Source organism: Sarcophilus harrisii, chromosome 2 (genome assembly GCF_902635505.1).
Source record: "Sarcophilus harrisii chromosome 2, mSarHar1.11, whole genome shotgun sequence".
NCBI classification, from domain to species: domain Eukaryota; kingdom Metazoa; phylum Chordata; class Mammalia; order Dasyuromorphia; family Dasyuridae; genus Sarcophilus; species Sarcophilus harrisii.
Genome location: NC_045427.1, coordinates 246,922,102 through 246,942,030, shown reverse-complemented (window position 1 = coordinate 246,942,030; position 19,929 = coordinate 246,922,102). Strand labels below are relative to the sequence as shown.

At 43.6% G+C, this 19,929-nt stretch overlaps 1 protein-coding gene across 18 annotated transcripts in view; it reads left to right on the top strand.

Moving 5' to 3' along the window:
- Nucleotides 1-1,218: 1,218 nt before the first annotated feature.
- Nucleotides 1,219-19,929, top strand: part of CACNA1B (calcium voltage-gated channel subunit alpha1 B) — a 249,141-nt gene continuing 230,430 nt past the window's right edge. For all 18 annotated transcript variants that reach the window (XM_031951863.1, XM_031951860.1, XM_031951861.1 and 15 more), the window contains exons 1-3: nucleotides 1,219-1,493; nucleotides 2,851-2,956; nucleotides 7,924-8,063. In XM_031951863.1, coding sequence (XP_031807723.1) covers nucleotides 1,219-1,493; nucleotides 2,851-2,956; nucleotides 7,924-8,063 — 521 coding nt within the window. The remainder of the gene's footprint in view (nucleotides 1,494-2,850; nucleotides 2,957-7,923; nucleotides 8,064-19,929) is intronic.

The following is a 19,929-nucleotide window of genomic DNA, read 5'->3' as shown; positions in this document are numbered from 1 at the left end:
ATCAAGATTCCCGCACCACCCCTTTCTAATCCAGTTAATCTACCTCTAAACCTAGTGGATCACACGAACTTTCCTTTTCTCATCTGAGACAAGGGATGGGGAAGAAAGAGATAGGATTGACTTGGCACTGTGTGGGAGGAGTCAAAAGGGAAAAAAAAATCCTGAATACCCCACTCCAAACACTTCGCCCTCTCCCAACCATGAAGAATTAAAGTTTATCTTCAGTCTTTTCCTTTCCAATCAGCCATAGTTTTCATTTCTCCGTCCATCCTGCTGTTCCCCTGCGCCTCCCACTACTGGGAGGTATCTCAAAAGGCTTGTTCAACTGAGATTGGGAGTACGTAGATCCACCAGCTACCCAGGATGTAGTCCGCTAGGGGTGATCAGGTTTGCTCCTTTACCTGGCTTTTTTTCCCCCTCAAGTATAATGAACTCTCTCTCCCCTCTTTTTTACACCACCCGAGATGGGGATTCTCTGCTTTTGACCAGCGAGTGCTGGTTTCGCTGTGACTCACGTCCAGCAGGGCTTTGGAGTCCAAGGAAACCTGGTGGTGAGATTCTGTAAGGGATTTCCTGGGGCCGGGCTGATGCAGTGAACCAAGGTCCATCAGCACCGGACAGCGCCTGTAGGATTGGTTTATGGTTTGCCGGAGTAGGTTGAAGTGGCGGCGAGGTTTCCGGGGAAGCGGGGCGGGGAGGGGCAGAACTGCCCGCGGGCTGGGAGTTGCAAGGAGGGGGCGGGCACAGGCGGGGAATTTGGGCTAGGAGGGGCTGACATTCAGATTGGCTGGCTGTAGTCACGTGGACGCACCCTTATAGGGTCCAGATCTTGGTGGCCGCGGACTCGGAGCTCGGACGGAGCCGCTGGCAGAGCGCTCACCTGCTGCCCCCGCCCTGCCCTACCCTAGCTCTTGCAGCTGTTTCTGTCACCGCTCCCAGGCCTGATACGAGGGGCCTCAAGACACAGAGAAAAGGAAGGAAAGAGAGTACCCGGGACTCTCTCGGGGTGCCTCAGGAGCCTCCGCGTCCTCTGATCCCTGGGATCCGTCGGGGCCCGCGCCGTCTGACCATCAGTGCGCGCCGGGCCCGAGGGGAGCCGGGAGGAGCCGGCCTGGGGGGGATGCGCCCTGGTCCCCCGGCGGCCGGCACCGGGCACCGGGCTCCGGGCAGCGCAGCGCTAAGACAGGCAGCGGCAGTGACAGCGGGCGGCCAGGAATCATGGTCCGTTTCGGGGACGAGCTGCCCGGGCGCTATGGAGGAGCGGGCCCGGCGGGCGGCGGCCGGGGCGGCGGTGGGGCCGGGGCCGGGCCCGGGGGCCTGCAGCCCGGCCAACGCGTGCTTTACAAACAGTCCATCGCGCAGCGGGCCCGCACTATGGCCCTGTACAACCCCATCCCCGTCAAGCAGAACTGCTTCACAGTCAACCGTTCACTCTTCATCTTCAGCGAGGACAACGTCGTCCGCAGATACGCCAAGCGCGTCACAGAATGGCCATATCCTGCTTGTCTGTCTGCGGGGTCGGAGATTTTGGGGAGGGGAGTCCAGTTTGGGGTGGAGGGCGGCCTGGTTGGGGTAGAGGACTGGGCGGGGCTGGGTCTCGGAGGACTGGGGGACCTTCGCGGCCCGGAGGCCTTCTGGAAGGTCTGGGGAAGCTGAGGACTAGGGACTGCGGGGCTGTGGCCGGGTGGGGCTGCCGGGGGGAGGAGGGCGTCTTCCTGGGGGCGGAGGACCTGTCTGGCTGAGGGCGATCTAGGATAGAGAAGAGGGAGGTCTTCCTGGATAGTCCTGAGGAGCCTTGGGAAATCTGGTGGAATGAAGGGTGGGGGTGGGGGACAGGGAGTGAAACCTGGGGTGCTCGGACGTCTCGGTCAGAGCTAGGTATCTTTGCGCGCACATAGACACAGACACTCCCGTCCGCGGACTCAGGGCGGTACAGACGCAGAGCGGGGGGGAGAGCTGCATAGAGAGCCTGGAGGACACCTGAGGGTGAATGGTGCGTGTGTCCATGTGAATGTGTGTTTCTGTGCCTGGGTTTGTGTGTTCATGTGTATTTGTAACATATGTGCGTATGCAGACGCACGGCTCCCCGTTACATGTGTGTCTGTGTACATGTGTTCATGCACATGCGTAGGATTCCCCCTTCTCACCTGCTCCCAGACCCTGGGGTGGTCAGCTTCTGCTACCATGGCTCCGGAGGCCGAGGAGGAAGGAGGGCGTCGGCTAGGCTGACTCCGGGTGCCGCTGTCCGAGGTGCTGAGGCCGCTCCTGGCTGGTCTCTGGACCGCGGCCCCGCCCTCTTCTTCTCTCTACAGGGTGGGCTAATTTGCTCGGCTTTTTAGAGGGATTTGAGACCCCTTTTGGCAAGGAGACTTGCACCTGGTTCTCTTCCGTGCTCTGTCCTCAGCACGACCAGCATGAGGATATAGAGTAAGCTCCCAATCCTTTCGCATGAGTCCAAGTTGGGGCCTCACAGGTCAGTTAGGGTTAGAAAACCAAGACAAACCCTTCAGGGATGAGAGTGGCCATTATCCGTATGACTGAGGTACCAGTACCAAGGACTGGTTTTTGTTTAGTTTTGTTGTTTGTTTGTTTGTTTCGACAAAGGCTTGGTCTGCCTCACCATCAGGGAGGTTATGATGCTGGGGATGTCCTGTGCCTCCTGTTTTGGGGAAGGAGAGGGAAGGAAGTACAGCCTCAGCTCCTGGAAACCCTGTTGTGCTCCTGCTGGAGGTTTCTAAACTTCGGAGACAGGAAGTATCCAGTCCTGCTCTTACTTTAGTCACCCACTCCCCCACTTGACTAATGCTACCCCTCTTTCTCCATTCTTTCCTTAACGGCTCCCTTGCTCACTCCCTTTGAGTACATGATCCTGGCCACTATCATTGCCAATTGTATCGTCTTAGCTCTGGAGCAACACCTTCCTGATGGAGACAAGACTCCCATGTCTGAGAGGCTGGTGAGTGGTCTGGGAACTGGAACTAACCTGCTCTGGGGAGGGAAGAGGATAGGGATCACAGAACCAGAGCTCCAGAAAGGGTCTGGGGAAACAAGGGAGGGAGATTAGGACCTGATCTTATCAAGAACCTAACAGACCACCTTGGAGGGCTGAATTCAAGAAGGGTCTAGGAAAAGATAAATTAGGGGATGTGGGTGAGGGGGTCACCTCCTTAGAAAGCTACAAAGGCAGATAACATCTACTTTGCAACCTCAATACCGGGTCCAGACATGATTAGTACTAGAACACTAGGGCTGCAGCCAGGGACTTGTAGATGAAAAAGGGGGGTTTCTGATAGATTAGACTCAGGGCTTTGCTCAGCATGCCCTGAGATAGTTCTGACTTTAAAATCAGGTATTTCCTGCCTGATTGTCCCCTCCTAACTATAACTTTTTGCCTCTGACCCCAGTCCTCTAGTGATTCTCTCAGACCACTTCAGCTTTTGGGTTTTCTTACAAATACAGTCATTCTCTCACAAATACAGTCATTTTTCTATTATCCACAGCTGTTTTATTTGGTATGGTTTTAAATCTGACTTAGCTTCTTAGGTTGCCTCCACTCATCAGAGATCTTATGTTTCCAGGAATTACATGCAATATAAGAGACTAGCTAAAAAAATCAATGTGCATTTTGGGGTCCATGTCATCCTGGCTCTTAAATAGTAGTCTTGGAGTTAGAGTGTGAGCCCAGAAGTCATTACTTTCTCTGGGTGGTGTCTCCTTAGTTCTTGAATAGGATTTTGCTTCCTTAGAGGTACCAATAGCTCTTAATCCTTTGCTTCTCTATTCTCCTGTTACTGGTAAGAGGTGGTAGAGATAGTCCATTCAGGCCCAGGAAAGTTAGGGTCCTGTATCCTAAGCAGAATTTTGAATGGATGAAATGAAAATATTTCTTAAGCATCTGTGTTTCCAACTCTGTTTCATGATGTGCGTGAGAGAGGGAAGCAGACTTAGGTTTTACTCTCTCACATAGCTCATAGCATGAGGGAAACCTGGTGGAAAATAGAGACAGACCCTTACTCTGAAGAAACTCATTATCTCTGGGAAGTGAGGCACACATACAAAATGATAAAAGATGTTTAATATTACTAATTAGTAAGATGAAGAGTGAGACTGCATAGTTCAACAAGGACATAAATTAGATGACAGAATAATCAGGGACGTTTGAGGATGAAATGGCCTGAATCTAGAAAGAGAGATAGGGTTTGGAAACTAGAGAATAGTGTGAGAACCTTCTTGAGGTGAGGCGGTCTTGGGAAAAGGAGAAAAGACATAGGAGTGAGTATAGCCTTTTGTGGAGGACAAGAAAGCTATTGGCCTGATGTGTTTATTTGGGAGGTAGAGGTGAAAATGCACTCTGGGGAATGGGACCCATGGAGAATAGAAATGTGTGAGAAGGATTCTTGAAACCAATCTGAGGTTAACATAAAAAAGGTGTTTTTCATCTTTTCTGGACCTGACTTTGAGCTCCTTTAATTTTCTGGAATTATGTCTTTCTGAGGGCAGTGCAGACACTTCAGGGAATGAGACAGAGTAGTTCACATCCTGTCCCATGCTTATGAATCAGCTCCCTGCCCATCAGTAGGGTCCACAGCCAAAGAAAAACTAGCATGAATAAATGGGGACTTTGGGTTCTAACAGCTTAGCCCTCTTTGATTCAACCTTGCCATAGTCTTTTCCTGGGGAAGCTGGAGTGCAGTGGGCTGGGAAGCTATAGCCCTGAGATAGAAGATATTTTTAAACCTGAGATATTTCCCTGCCCCAGACTTAATAGCTTCCCTGAGTTGACGACTATGATTCTACATTGTTCCATTCTTTCCAATCCCTTTCCTTGACCTAGAGTCTTTTTTGGAGTTTGAGTTCCTAGGACAGGTGTTCCCAAGATGCCTAATGTGAGAGCTTGTCCCTGCTGTTCTCTTCTCTTCACCAGCTAATGGGTTTTCTTTTTCCTCTGACCACAAACACTCAGAATTGGTGCCTCTGAGCTGCCCATTAAATCCTTCCTGACAAAGCAGTTGTTTCCTGGCACAACCCATGCCTCCAGGTGGTGTTCAGGGCTTGGAAACAAGATTTTTCTTTGTCCCATATTGTGGTAAATGAAATCTTGGCCAGGGTTCATAGGCCAGATATTATACATAGTTGGAAATTCATTTGGGAGTATGCAGTATATCTATTTTAAGCAACAGTTATCAATATTTTTTTTTTAAAAAAGAAGGAAACACCCAAGGTCTGAGAAAGTTGAGGCCCCTTCATGAAGGCTATAGCCTTTATGATCTTTGTTGAGTTATGAAATATCTCTGGTCTTTCCCAGCCTTTTTCTTTATGATCTTTCCTTCTTCCAATATGATCCCAAATCTAACTTGTTGTCTGCAGCTAAAGTTTCTCCAAAACAGAGATGGGAAGGTACCTGATTTGTGATTAAGGCTTATGAGGTTCCATACCTTTAGCAGCTTGGACAAAGTATCTATGTTATTTAGATTATTATCTATTATTATAGTTCCATTTTACAGTTGAAGAGACTGAGGCAAACAGGTTTGTTTCTCTCTTCCCCCAGAGTGATACAGATAGCAAATTTTAAGATCATATTTTAATCAAAACTCTAGATCATTATACTAACTGACAAGTACTGATTTTCCTGCCCTATCCATGTGTATCTAGCTCTGTGCACTATGCCACTGGGAATCCAACAAGAATTTCTGGTCCCTTGCCCTTCAGGAGATCAACCTCTTTAGGGAGCCAGAATGTGGATAGAAAGAAGAAAGACAGTATAGGATAGGGTGTGGCCACATCCCTAACTGTCTGGCTCAAACTCCAAATGCTAGAGAAGTTCAGAGAAAAGACAGATCAGTGAATTCTGGGGTGTTTGAGGATAACTTCATAGTAGAAGCTAGGATTTAATTAATTGATTGATTGATTGATTAATTAATGGACATGTAGGGCATATGAAGGAACATGATCCAAGATAAGGACATAAAAGTAGACGAAGGTACATTTTGGAGGGCCTTGAATGTCTGATTGAGTTTATATTTTGCCTTGGAGGGTGGACTTAGAAGCAATGGATGAAAATTCCAGAGAAGGAGACTTTGATGATGAAATTCAAAATCTTCCTAATTAAAGAAGCTGTACAGACATGGAATGGACTGTCTTAGAAAGCATCACATTTCTCCTTACAAGGGCTTTTTAAACAGCCAGATATGATCACTTGTCAGGAATATTGCAGAGGAAATTTTAGGTTGGATTAGATGTTCTCTTAGTTCCCTTCTACATGCTCCATGTTGTGGCTTATGAAGGATGAATGAATCATAGTAAGGGAAAAATTAGTCAGGGAGACCAGTGAAGAGGTTTTTATTGTTCTTTTACAGTAGTTCAGGCAAGGTGACAAGGGCCTCATGAGAGCAAATATTGTAGGAAGGAACAGCAGGGAGAGATATTCTTATTCTTATTCTCTTAAGTTTTTTTAAAGGAAGGAAGGAAAGGAGGAAACAAGCATTTATTAAGCACATTAATATACCAAATGCTTTTTGGTCTCACTGATCCTCACATCAACCCTTTGAGATTCCATTTTACAGTTGAAGAAACTGAGGCAGATAGAAGTTTGTTCCTCTCCTCCCCCAGGGTGATACAGATAGAAAATTTTGAGTTCAGGTTCAGGTACATCAGTCCATGTGCTGTACTATTAGCTTCCTCAAAGAAAGCAAATTATTATTTCACAGTGGAGACAGTATTGTAGACAGCAATATACAGAAAGTATGTGACACCTCCAGTACTTGATACTTTTTCATACCTCCATACTTCTCCTGTCTCTGAGAATGATATCTCCACCATGACTATCCTTCAGGTCTCTCTCATATGCCATTGCCTCCACAAATCATAGAATCTTAGAGCTAGAAGTTATCTCAGAAACCATCTATTTCAACTTATATATGAGCAAAAGTTCTCTCTACAACCTCTGCAATAAATAGCCATCCTGTCCCCATATTCTCTGCTCTGCATTGATCTCATAAACTAGACCATTCCACATCTCCCAATTCCTCCCCCCAAAAGTGATCTTTCTTCTGTAACAGTATGTTTTTTAATATTCTTGTGACTCATATATATATTATATCTATCTATGCCATATCTTACCTCTCCTACTAAACTAGAAATTCCATGAGAATAATGGTGAGGTCTCATTTACTTGCACAGTTAGTTCCATCTTAAAACCAAGGTCATGGCACATAAAGAATCAACTATTATTAAACTTGGTGACTAAATGGCTCAAGAGGATGTGGAAAAGAGGAGTCAAATATGATTCTCAGGTTTTGAACCTGGAAGATGGAGCAGATGGTGATAACATCACCCAAATAAAGAAAGTTGGAAAAGTGAAATTTTAGGATGGGAAATGACGATTTCTGTTTTAAAAAACAAGTCTGAAGTATCAGCCAGACATTCAGATAGAGATGTCCAACAGAAGATACAAGATCAGAGCTTTGGAGAGAGGGAGACTTCTGTTTTAGGGCAAAGGGGCTGAGGAGCCCAGTCCTAGTCCAAACTGCTGCTATTACTTCCACTATCTGGGTCATCCACAAAGTGAGTGGGCTGAATCTGATGATTCCTAAAGTCTTTTCTGTTTTTATACTCCTTGAGTGACTTTTCCCTGATTTGGGATGAGAAAGACATAGGAGTGATTCTCATAGAGTGATGATTATAGCCATAGAAGTCTAAGGGATCACCAATGAGATAGCTGAGTGAAAATGGAATCTCATACTTATGGAGTGGGAAGAGAACTAATCCCAGAGGTAGGATGGGAACTTTCCCCTAGCTAGACAGTACGTGTCCCATGTCTTTGTCCTTCTCTGATGGCCCCATCCTCTTGCTCCTGGGCCCTTGGGGACTGACCAGCATCTTGGAATCCGACTGATAGTGACCTGTTCTATTTCTTCTTTGCAGGATGACACTGAGCCCTATTTCATTGGGATATTTTGTTTTGAGGCTGGGATCAAAATCATCGCTTTGGGCTTCGTTTTCCACAAGGGCTCATATCTGAGGAACGGTTGGAACGTGATGGATTTCGTAGTAGTCCTCACAGGGTAGGTGACTGTAACAGGACCAGCCTCGTGGTCCAAAAATTCTTGCCTTGGGGGGTCACCATCAGGGCATTTGGTGTTGTGAAGCAGCTTTGGAGGCTGTATGACTGTCCAGGTGAGGGCCAACAAGAAGGGGTACATGTCCCCCTCAGAGGATACCTCTCTTGAGGACAGAACTACCTCATCCAAGCCTTTTTTTCCTGCTCCCTGATCCTCTTTTCTTTTTCCTCACAAGAAAGTAATCAGCCAAATCTTACACATTTCCTTCCTGCCTTGCCTTTGGATATTGATTGGTTCACCTCATTTAATTCCTTGTGCATGTTTTTGAAGAGTTTGCATAAATGGAATCTTTTCAAATCAAATCCTATTTCAGGTACACTACTAGAGAGGGAAAGGGGTTTGTTTGGAGGAACTATGTGTTCACCCTTTAGTAATGCCAAAAGTCAAGTTGTAGTAATAATAATGATAACCTTTATATACTGAATTCAAGTTTCTGAAGCACTAACGATAGGTTAACTCATTTAATTCTTATAATAACTCTGGGAGATGAGTGCTATTATTTTATGCCCATTTTATAGCTGAAGAAACTGAGGCAAACAGAGGTTTAAGTATCTTACCTAGGGTCACAGAAGTAGTCTGACCCACATCTTTCTGACTTCAAATCTGACTACCTTGCTATCTCTACAAGCATTTATTAGGCACTTATGTGCTAAGCGCTGTGCTGTTGGGAATAAAAAGAAAGGGAAACAAAATCAACCCAATCCAGTCTGCCCTCTGGAAGCTCACATTTCAAAGAAGGAGAAAGAACATGTGGACAAGTGTCTGCAGACAAGCTATATGCTGATAAATTGGAGTTGATTTCAGAGGGAAGGAGCCAGGATTAAGGGAGGACAGAAAGGTTTCTTGCAAAAGGTAAAAGTTTAACTGAAGTATTGAAGGAAACCCAGAATAAGAAGGGGGAGCATCCATGAAGGACAGCCAGTAAAGATGTCTGGAGTCAGGCCTTGTAGCAGGAACAACAAGGAGACTGAGGAGGACATACAAGGTGTTTATGTCTGGAAAAGCAGGAAGGGGGTCCTCTCATAGTCATAGATTCACCTTTTGGGTGATCCCCATCAGACATCCCTTACATTTGCTGAAAGTGAGGGGTTTGTATAGTAGTAGACTGTGGTAACGAGAGGATATTGCAGGGTCTGCCTTTTAATAGGCATAAATCCCTCTTTAGGGAATAAATCCAAACCACTCTGTGAAAATTCAGAAAAATCTATTGTGTGATTAGAGCTACCATGCAGAGCTTTCTGAAAGGAGGAAGGTTAACAGGCCCTGGAGACTGGGAACACAGTCTTGACGCTTTACTCTGCCACTGACTTATTGCATATGAATAATAGAATGATTTCTCTCTGGACCTCAGTTTCCTCATCTGTCAAATAGGACCATAATGGCCTTGAGTGCCTTGGCAGGGCTACTGTGAGCTTGGTTGTGAGCGATGAAGAGAAGAGGAGCGTCAAATCTTTCAAAGAGTCTGTGATTTGAGGCTGTGGATATTTGGGCCACCAGGACTTAGGTTACTCTGGGGCTCATTCCTGTCCATAATCATGGTGCCTATTGGTATCATTGGTTGGTCACTATGGATATTGCATTGGAGTCTCCAGCCCTTCAAGTCTTAGGTCACACTGCAGTTTGACCCAGTGTGACAGGTTTACATTTAGAACTTCCCCTGCAGAGCCAAGCAGGAGGGCATCTGAGAGCATCTTTTCTGAGGCTCAGGCAACTGTGTCACGGGGAAAGATGGAACACTGGGCCTGGAGACGGGAAGTCTTGAGTTCAACTCTAGCCTCAGACATGAGTTATGAGACTTTGCATAAGTTGGGTTATTTCTATGTGCCTCAGTTTCCTCAACCGTAAAATAGGGATAATAATAGTGTCTCACAGGGGTGTTGTGAAGATCAGAGAAGATAATATTTGTAAAGCGCTCAGCACAGTACCTGGCACATGGTAGGTACTTAATAAACATTTATTCTTCCTATTCCTTCTCCCTCCTTCCCTCCCCAGGGCAGATAATTAAGATAGGCTTATATAAAAAGAGATGCCTTCAGCCCAAATTTTGGAGCTACCATGAGCATTATGATGGGAACACAGAATCATTGCCTCTCAGAGCTGAAAAGGAGCTTGGACATCATTTAATCTAATTTCTGTCTTACTCTAACTCCTATACACAATATTCCAACAAGTGGTCAGTCATCCATCCTCTTCTTGAAGATCCTCAGTCTTAGGCTCCTTCCTAATTCTTATGTGTCTGCAATCATTAAGAAGGAGCCTAAGACTGCTTCTCTTCTCATTTTTTCTAGTTCTCCCTCCAGCGTGTGGGGCCCAGCAAAATATCTCAAATGCATCACACTCACTCTAGCCTTTCTGATACCTGAATATAACTATGTTCCACAAATTCTTATTTTTAGATTCAGTTAGTAGAGGCTCTTTTGCATGGTGTTTGTGTACTTCATTATCCTGGTTTGGTGGTCTGAATATTAAGTTTGCCAATACCCTTCCTCAGCTGTGGCCCCCAGAACTGATTTAACCCAGAAGGGCTGTCTTTCCCTCCCTCCTAGAATAGCAGGCCTCTCTTAATTAAGCCCAAGATCATTTGCTTTTTTTGGAGAGGTGGGATGGTGCCATGTTACACTGGTGACTTGTTCAGTCATTTTTAGTCCTGCCCAAATCTTTGTGACCCCTTTTGGAGTTTTCTTTGCAAAGATACTAGAGTGGTTGACTAATTTTTTCTCCAGATCATTTTACAGATAGGAAAACTGAGGCAAACAGGGTTAAGTGAGTAGACAACTAGTAAGTGTCTGAGACCTGGTAGTAAACTCAAGTTTTTCTGATTTTAGGCCTTATGCTGTAGCCATTGAACCACCTAGCTCCTCTATTGAGCTTGTACTCCACATCTTTTTCATATAAATTCTCTTCCCCATCCTGTATTTTCATAGTGGGTTCTTTGTAAGCCATTATTATTCTCTTTACCCTACATCTCATTGAGTTTGACCTTTCTGTCCAGTTCTTTTTTTTATTTTTTTATTTTTATTTAATAGCCTTTTATTTACAGGATATATACATGGGTAACTTTACAGCGTTAACAATTGCCAAACCTCTTGTTCCAATTTTTCACCTCTTACCCCCCCCACCCCCTCCCTAGATGGCAGGATGACCAGTAGATGTTAAATATATTAAAATATAACTTAGATACACAATAAGTATACATGTCTGTCCAGTTCTTTAAGAATGATGACTACCAATTAAAACCAGTGCTCAACAAAGGCTTATTAAGTGTCTCTTGGGGCATCTCTGCTAGAGAGACCACATGACCAGCTTGGGACCCCTAACCTTGGGAGTCATCACCCTGGGCCAGGGTCTGCCCAGACACTGAGCCTCTCTTTGGCTTCTCTTTGGCCATATTCTCTGGATGGCTTTCAGTGCAGCTGCATTCTCTAGGGAGGCTGGTTCCTGCAGAATGCTTCTGTTTCACTGGCAGGGCCTGGATGTCTGCATGTCATTGCCAGATCCCTGTGCTTGCATGGGCGTTGTGTGTCTGTCTTGCGTTGGCAGGGGATCCATCCATGTTTCAAGGTTTCTTCCCTCAGCTTTTAGGGAGATCCGTTCCTGGCCTCTCTCTGAACCACTGGTTCAGAGATGGCTTTCTGCTTAGGTTTGCTAATCCTGCAGCTCTGTTGCCAGAAAGCTAAAGAGGATTCTTTATCACCCAAGAAGCAGGGGAAATGTACTCTGGGAATTTCAAGAGGTACTGAAATGAAATCAGAATTAATAATGAAATAATAAAATTCCCATTGTCGTTCATGACAGGCCCCCTAGTAAGACCATTGGGAAAGAAGGCAATGAAGCTTTAAAACCAGGGATGTCCCTTTATGTAAATGAATATAAGAGAAACTGCAACGTTTCATTCAGAACCCTATCTATGGGACATGGCCTGTGGTTTTAATCTAGTGTCTCTAAGGATTTCAATGAGTTGTTGTCCCCTGGATATATTCCGTGGGTTTAGTGAGAGCGAGAGATGCTGTCTGTGAGACCTTCCAATGGTTACATGATCATGGCTATATTCAGTAGTGGAGAGTGGGGAAAGGAGGGAGAAAAAATATACTCAGAATTGTTTTCTGAAAATTCAGTGGGTCATGGGCTGGAGCTATGTCCAGTGGGATCAAGGGGATGCTATCCATGGGAAACGCAGGGAATTCTGGGTTGGAGGACTCCTCAACTGGGAATGGTGGTGAAGATTTGCTAGGTATCTCTATAACTACATTCAAAAAGCCCTCTGGCCTATGAATACAGGTTCAGGTTGTTCCAGGGAATAGATGTGTTACAGGTAAATAACTTATGTGAGTGTTAGTTTTAGATAGATACCTTGGGCAGGTCAGTTACTTGTAAAGTTATATATTTTTATTTGTGTAACTATATAGGGGTTATATTGGGTTTGTCCTCAGGTTGGGACAAGAGGGGGGAACAGAAATGATCTGAGCTTCAGGTGGTTGTCTTTCTACACTGAAGTTACTCCCTGGTATGGATCTCTCCCAAAGTGGATCTCTCATTTCAGTGAGCACTTCTTTGAAATGAGGAAAGTGGTCCCTATGCCAGGGAGATCCTGCCCAGAGTCTAAGGGGCATCCTGAGAGAAAATTACTCCATGGTACTGAAGTCTTGTTCTCTTGAGTGAAGGAGGAGCACATGGAAGAGATAGAACTCCTGAAACAAGTAGGGTCTATATTTCTGGAATCCCAATATAGTCTTCAGACCCAGGGAGGAGTCTATGGTTGGAAATGGACTCAGTCTTTTCATTTTCAACTCAGTCATTTCAACTTAGAAATATTTCAACCTGCAGTCATGATGGTTCTGTGCAGCCTGGAACACATGTTCTGTGAATATAGCAGAAAGACACCAAAAATCCCTCTTCCTTTCTAGAACCCCTACCATCCCCTTTCTCCCCACCCCTCAGTCAGAGAAAGAGCTTCTAATTGCTTTCCCAATCCCAGACCAGGCCCATTGCACTATAAGCTTCTATTCTGGGGACCAATTGTAACTCCTCTTACTTCTGTACCCTCCTCTTTGTTTCAGTTTTGAGAGTTGTTGGTCATCCCAAGGGGGTGAGAACTGGACTTGCTTGGAGACTCTCTTGGAGACAGATTGCAAATGGCTATGAGTAACTCTCATGAAGGCTACCTTTGGTACAGTGAAGATGAAGTTTGGACCTTGAGGCCATCCTGCATCCCCAGTGAATTCCTCCCTTGTAGCAGCTTTGGGGTATCTCCCTCTTGGTCCCAGCCATGCAGAAATGTTCTAAAGTTTCTCTTTTCTCTAAGGAATCTCTTATCTCAAGGTTCAAAATATGTCCCTGAGATCTTTCCCATTTTCTGCCCCTCTTTTCCATTTGGCTCAGATATTTCCAGTTAACACTCTGGGCTCAACAATCTTCTTGAATACCAATTGGCACTGTTTACTCTTTTAAAAATTATTTATTTATTAATTGTATTTTATTTTTCCAAATACATGCAAAGATAATTTTCAGCATTCACTTTTGCAAAACCTGTGTTGCAATTTTTTCTCCTTTTTCTTTCTTCCCTTCCCAAGATAGCAAGCAATCTGATATAGGTTAAACAGCACCCACTTACTCTTGTTCTCTTACTGGGCACTTTGAAAAGAAGTTATTTGACTTGATGACTTAGGATTGCTTCAGGAAATGAATGAAGTATTTTAGAAGTTAGTGGACATATAGATGATCTGGCCACAAGGAAAAGTGGACAATTCACTTCATTTCAGTTCAATTCAGTTAACATGGATGCAATATCTAAAGTAAATAGAATAAAACTCTATACTTGATATTGGGAGAGATATGAAGTTTAGATAATACATGGTCCCTATCCTTATTATACTACAGAGGAAATAAACAGAGATAACTATTAAAAAGAATATAGGTGAAAAGAACACCACTGACTCTGGAGTCAGACAACTTGGGTTCAAATGCCTTCTCTGATGATTACTAGTTGTGTGGCTTTAAAAAATTTAAGTTCCCTGGCCTCAGTTTCCTCATCTGTAAAACGAGAAGATTAAACTATATGACTTCTAATGTCCCTTGCAGATCAACATCTATGATCTTATGACTACAGTTATTTGATAAGAACATTAGGAGCACAACAGAGTGCTCAGTGAAATCTCTTACATTGTATCAGAGGTTGGGAAGTCAAAAACAAGATGTTCGATAATTTACTTCAGTAAATATTTATTAAGCATCTATTATACACCAGGCACTGTGCTAAGATCCGGGGATACAAATAAGACGAAGAATGACAGTTCTTGAGGAAGCTGAAAACCAGAAGGCACTAAAAGGCATCCAGAGAAGAGACACGATGTGTATGTAAGCAGAGGCAATGGAGAATGACCTAGAAAGCTCTGAATCTTCTATCAGAAAAAATTTGAGCAATAGTTTATTATTCCACTCTCTAGATCTCCAATCAGAGGGGAGACACAGCTGAGAGAGTTGAGAATGTGTTGAATCTCAAAAGTCAAGCCAGGCTTCAAGGTGATGAGTTTCCAAGTGATCAGATCTTCCTTGGAAAGGCATGATGTTTAGTGAAGTCCAAACCAAGTAAAGCCAATTATGGAAATGGAGATGAAATTGTCTGATTTTATTCTTTGAGAAAAGATGGAGAGATGTGGTTTAAAAATAATACAGTTAGATGATATAAGTCTCTAATTTCTTTAAGTCTTCTAATTTCTAATTGGCAGTTGTTAAATGTTCAATGTCAAAATCGCATAAAGTCTCCAGTGGAGTTCTTCAGGGGTCTGTGCTGTTTAACATTTTTATCAGTGAATTGGATAAAAATATAGATGGCATGTTCACCAGCTATGCAGATGACACAAAACAGGATGGGAGAGCTAACATAGGAGATCAGAGAGTCTAGATCCTAAAGTATCTAATGTTGGTTGTAGCATTTGGCTGAATCCAAATAGCATTGTGAATAGTTGGACACTGAAAGGACTCCTACAAGAACAACAACTTAAATGATAAGTGCCCAAGGGGATATTTGAGTCTGGGGCTTAATGTCTGCCACTCTTTCTGCAGTTCTACTCTACCTGCATACAGAAAGGCTTAAACACACAGAGACACAAACCCAGGTACACAAGCCCACTAGCTACACTGATGAACATTTTATATTTATGTACCTTTTTTTAAATGTGTTTTACCACTCTAGTAGAAAGTAAGTTCTTTGAGGACAGAGATTGGTTTGCTTTTGCTTTTGCATCACCATGTATTACCTTGTCTTGCACAGAGCAAGAACTTAATAAATGTTTATTGAATTGAATTAAACTTTAATCATATTGAGGAGTAAACAAAGACATTGAGGGAGAGATGGGGGAGCATAAGATAAGGATGGATGGAGGAAAGGAAGGTAAAGGCTTGTCCAATTTGTCTAGAATTGTTGGAGGGGAATAAAATGAAGTTGAGTTGAAAAAGCAGTGAAATGGCAGATTCCAGAAGGCATGGAATGTCAGGCAAAGGAATCTGATTTTTGCTTGTGAAGCAGTAGGGTTCCATAAGAGACATTATTTGTGAGCAAAGGAGTGTGACATGGTCAGATTTGTGTCTAAGAAAAATTAGCCTGGCAGCTTGTCAAGAAGAGATGAAAACAGGAACAGAAAGGAGCTTGAAAGACCTATTGGTGGCTATTGTGATAGTCCAGTTGGTAGTAATGAAGAAGTGCATTAGGTTTGGGAACTCAGTTGGTTACCTTGGATCCACAAGAAGCAGGAAGGGGACAAAGACATGGAGTCAGGAAATGGAAAGTTGCTTATGGGGCCAGTTTGGCTGGAATGTAAGACGGGTGAGATGGAAGAATGCAGTTGAAGCAGACTGTGAAAGGCTTTAAATCCCAAACAGAGGAGTTTGTGTTTAATCCCAAAGGATTAAGGCAGCTACTGAAGTTTCTTAAGGAGGACAAGTGACTCGGTCAGAGCTGTGCTGTAGAAAGGCCAGTTTAGAAGCTGTTAAGAAGGATTGAATAAGAGAAGGGAGAAAAGACTGGAGACCAAGAGATTAATTAGAACACTGTTACAATGGTCCAGGTGAGACGTCATGAGATCTTGGACTAAGGGGTAGCTGTGTGGATGGAAAGAAGGAAGTGACTGCTTCTTGGGGTTGGGGTCATTTGGCTGGGATTCTGAGGCAGATACATGGCTTCTGATCACAGACACCGTGGAAATTGTAGGTGGCTGAGCCTCAAGACTTTTGTTTTGGAAGGTACGGGAAAGGAGGAGTCCCACGTTCTGAGCATTGGAAGCAGCAGAAGCTCTTGATTTGTCTCTTCCCTCCAAGCCCTCAGCCCCTAGAGAAGCCTTGGAAAACTTATCACATTCCCACTTCCTTACTCATGCTTTCTTTTCACCATGGCTCCAGGTCTAGTAGTGTCTCACACCCTCTGTCTTTTGCCACAGCCAGAGGAGAGAAGGATTCCCTGAGATGAGGACACTCATCTCAGAGATGAGAGAGCTGGGGCACTCAGAAAGACCAACATTTTAACCCTGACTGTTCTACTGACCAGCTTTGTGACCCTACATAAGTCACTTAGAACCACTGAATTACAAAACATCAAATACGGGAAGGAATTTGAGAAACATTGAAGCCATTCTCCTTATCTTAGAGGGGAGGAAGCTGAGATCCAGGAGAAGGGTCTCATCCAAGGTTATGCATATTGAGTTGGGTCTATTTGGACACCTCCAAAATGAGGACCTCTACTATGTAATTCTAAGGACATTTTCTACTCATATCTTTGATTCCTTGAAAAGGCAAGGACTTCCAAGCTGGGGCTCAGAGGCAAGTATATATAAATATAAAAGTACTATGATGCTTCCAGGCTGAAGATAAGCCTGGGCTCACTCTTCTGTGTTGTTCTTGAGAAAAGGTCTCCACAAAAGCTTTGTTGTAAGAGATAAGACTGAGGGTAGACAAGCCAGTCTTTTCCTATGGTGAGGAATCCAAGTTGATCTTGTTCTCAATCTGATTTCTGGCATCCATCTTTCTTCTTTCACTCCTTTTGACTCATGCTGTTCCATTAATCTCCTTAGCATATTCCTCACCTACTCAGAAATTTCCAGTGGTTTCTATTACCCACAGGGTAAGATCCAAGATCCTTAGACTGACATTTAAGTTACTTTGTATTTTGGCTACCATCTCCTTCCCTCAACCTTTATTTTCTTCTTTCTACTGCTCCTCCCCTCTCCCTCCTCCTTCTGCTCTTCTTCCCTCTTCTTCTCCTCCCCATATATAATTTCAGGCCAGTTTCCATTCTACAAATATTTGTTAAATGCCTGTTATGTGCATGAGTGGAAGCAAAATGGTACAGAGCTAGCTTTGGAGTCAAGAAGATGTGGATTATATATTCATACATGATTCTGAGACAAGCCATTTTAATCTAGGCAACTAAGATTATAACTTTCAGAAGATGTGTTGCCAGTCTGAGTTGGTAGTGAAAGTTTCCTCATTGGGAGTTCCTCATACCAATAAAATCAACCTTTATGTCCCCCTCCCCAAATAATATTGTTTAAGACAGACAGTCTTTGCATCTTTCCCAATCAAAAAAGATTGGGAGAGAATTTTGAGAGAGAATTACCTCTCATACTTTTCTATTCCTACTTCATGGATGGCATGGAACGGAATGCCTAGATCTACTAGGATTGTGTGGAAGAGAAAGGTCACTCCTTTCCTTGGGCAAGCCCTGCCTTGGTTGAGGACCATAGGGTCCCAGGGGCCAGCAGAGAGCAAGAGCTAGATGATGCCATCTGATTGGGCAGGAGATAAATAAATGGGGGGGGGAGTGCCAGGGGATTTCAGCAAGGCATTTGACAGAGTCTCTCATAATATCCTTGTGGGCAAGATGGAGAAGTATGCACAGTTAGGTGGATCTGGTTGAATGACCAGACACAAAGAATTAGTGAATAATGAGTTTATGTCAACGTAGAGGGAGGTTGCTGATGGAGTGCCCCAGGAGGCTGTCCTTGGCCTTGTGCTATTCAATGTTTTTTGTAAATTACTTGGATGAAAGCATAGATGGAAGGCTTATTGGCTCTGCAGCTGACACAAAGCTAAGAGGAATGGCTAATATGTTGGATGATAGAGTCTGGAATCGAAAAGAATGAGGGGCTTATTGCATAAGATGGAACTTAATAGGGAAAAATGTAAACGCATACACTTGGGTTTAAAAAAAAAAACAGCCACGCAAGTACTGTCAGCCAATTAGCTTTTATTAGGTGTCTATTAACTGATCCTAGATACTTGCTAGCGATGTGGCCCTGGATAAATCACTTAACCCTGTTTGCCTCAGTTTCCTCATCTGTAAAATGAGCTGGAGAAGGAAATGGCAAACCACTCCAGTATCTTTGCCAAGAAAACCCAAATGAGGTTTCCCAAATGGGAAGAAATTGAACAGCAGTGTGTATCAGGCAGATATAAAGAAAGGCAAAAACCAAAAAGTGCCTACTCTGAAGAAGCTTACAGGATGCAGAACTAAACAGCTCATATGAAGAAGATTAGGGAGTTTTAGTCAGCTGCAAGTGCATAATGTGTCATGGCAGCCAGAACTAATATGATCTCAGCTTGCATTGAGAGACACTTTCAGTCCCGCAGGAAGGAGGCCCGACTCCCCAGTTAGACCATAGCTACAGGTCCTCGATTCAGTTCTAGACACTACATTTTTCAATGAAGGGTATTGATAAACAGATGTCCAGAGGAGGGTTATTCAGTCTGTAAACATTTATTAAGTACCTGTTTTGTTCCAGGATACAAAAAAAGAGGGCAAAAGACAGCCTATATTATTAGACAATTTAATGGGGGAAGACAAGATATAAAAAATCTAAAAAGGGTAGGGGAGTGATAAAACCTCGGAGGGTGCAGCTGGGTTGGAAATGATGAGATATCTGTCCTGGGCATGTGGGAGAAGATCACCATTGTCAGTCCCAGTCAGGGAAAGGAGAGACTCCAATGGGGAGAAAAGAAAGGGACCCAGGAATGTGCTGTCAGAATGAGTGGGATCTCACAGGATGAGGAAATTCTGAGTGACTGGGAAGGTGAGAGGATTGGAAACCATGGCATGCAGAGATCATTAAAGAAACTAGCATTGTTTGGTCTGGAGAAGAGTCCTCTAAGAGGCTTTCATGTGGAAAAGGGATTTCACTTATTCTGCTTGTCCTGGGTGGGGCAAGGGGAGTAGCAAGACCTAAAATCATGGAATAAAGATTGCAGAGATTCAGATTTTGGCTTTATGTAAGGAAAAACTCCTTAGCCATTTAGGATCTGGACTTCATTAGTATGGAGAACTCCCAGTGTTGAAACTCCCCCCCAACAATGAAGATCAGTCACTCTTGTGATTCATCATTTTAGCAAGGGTGTTATTAGCTTGGGGGTCAATGGATAGATAAATTACAGGTATTCCGTGAATTTGGAACTCTTAATATTTTAAAAACAAGATTTCAATGTAATTGGTTTCCTCTATATATTATGTTTTATGCATTTAAAATGTTGGTCCATAGGCATTACCAGATTGTCAAAGGACAACAACAGCAATAATACCTAGCATTTATGTAGTGTTTTAAGGATTGTAAAGCATTCTTAGATATATTATCTCATTTAATTAAGAACCCATGTCTTAGAACTGAGGTATCAGACATTTAGGCCCCATGCTACCCACAGCATTCCTGATAGAGCCAGATATAAACTAATTTGGATATATTTAACAAAAAAAAAAGAAAAGAAAAGAAATAAATAAAATTTAATTTAAAAAATAAGAACAAAATAAAACACAGCTAATCTTACATTT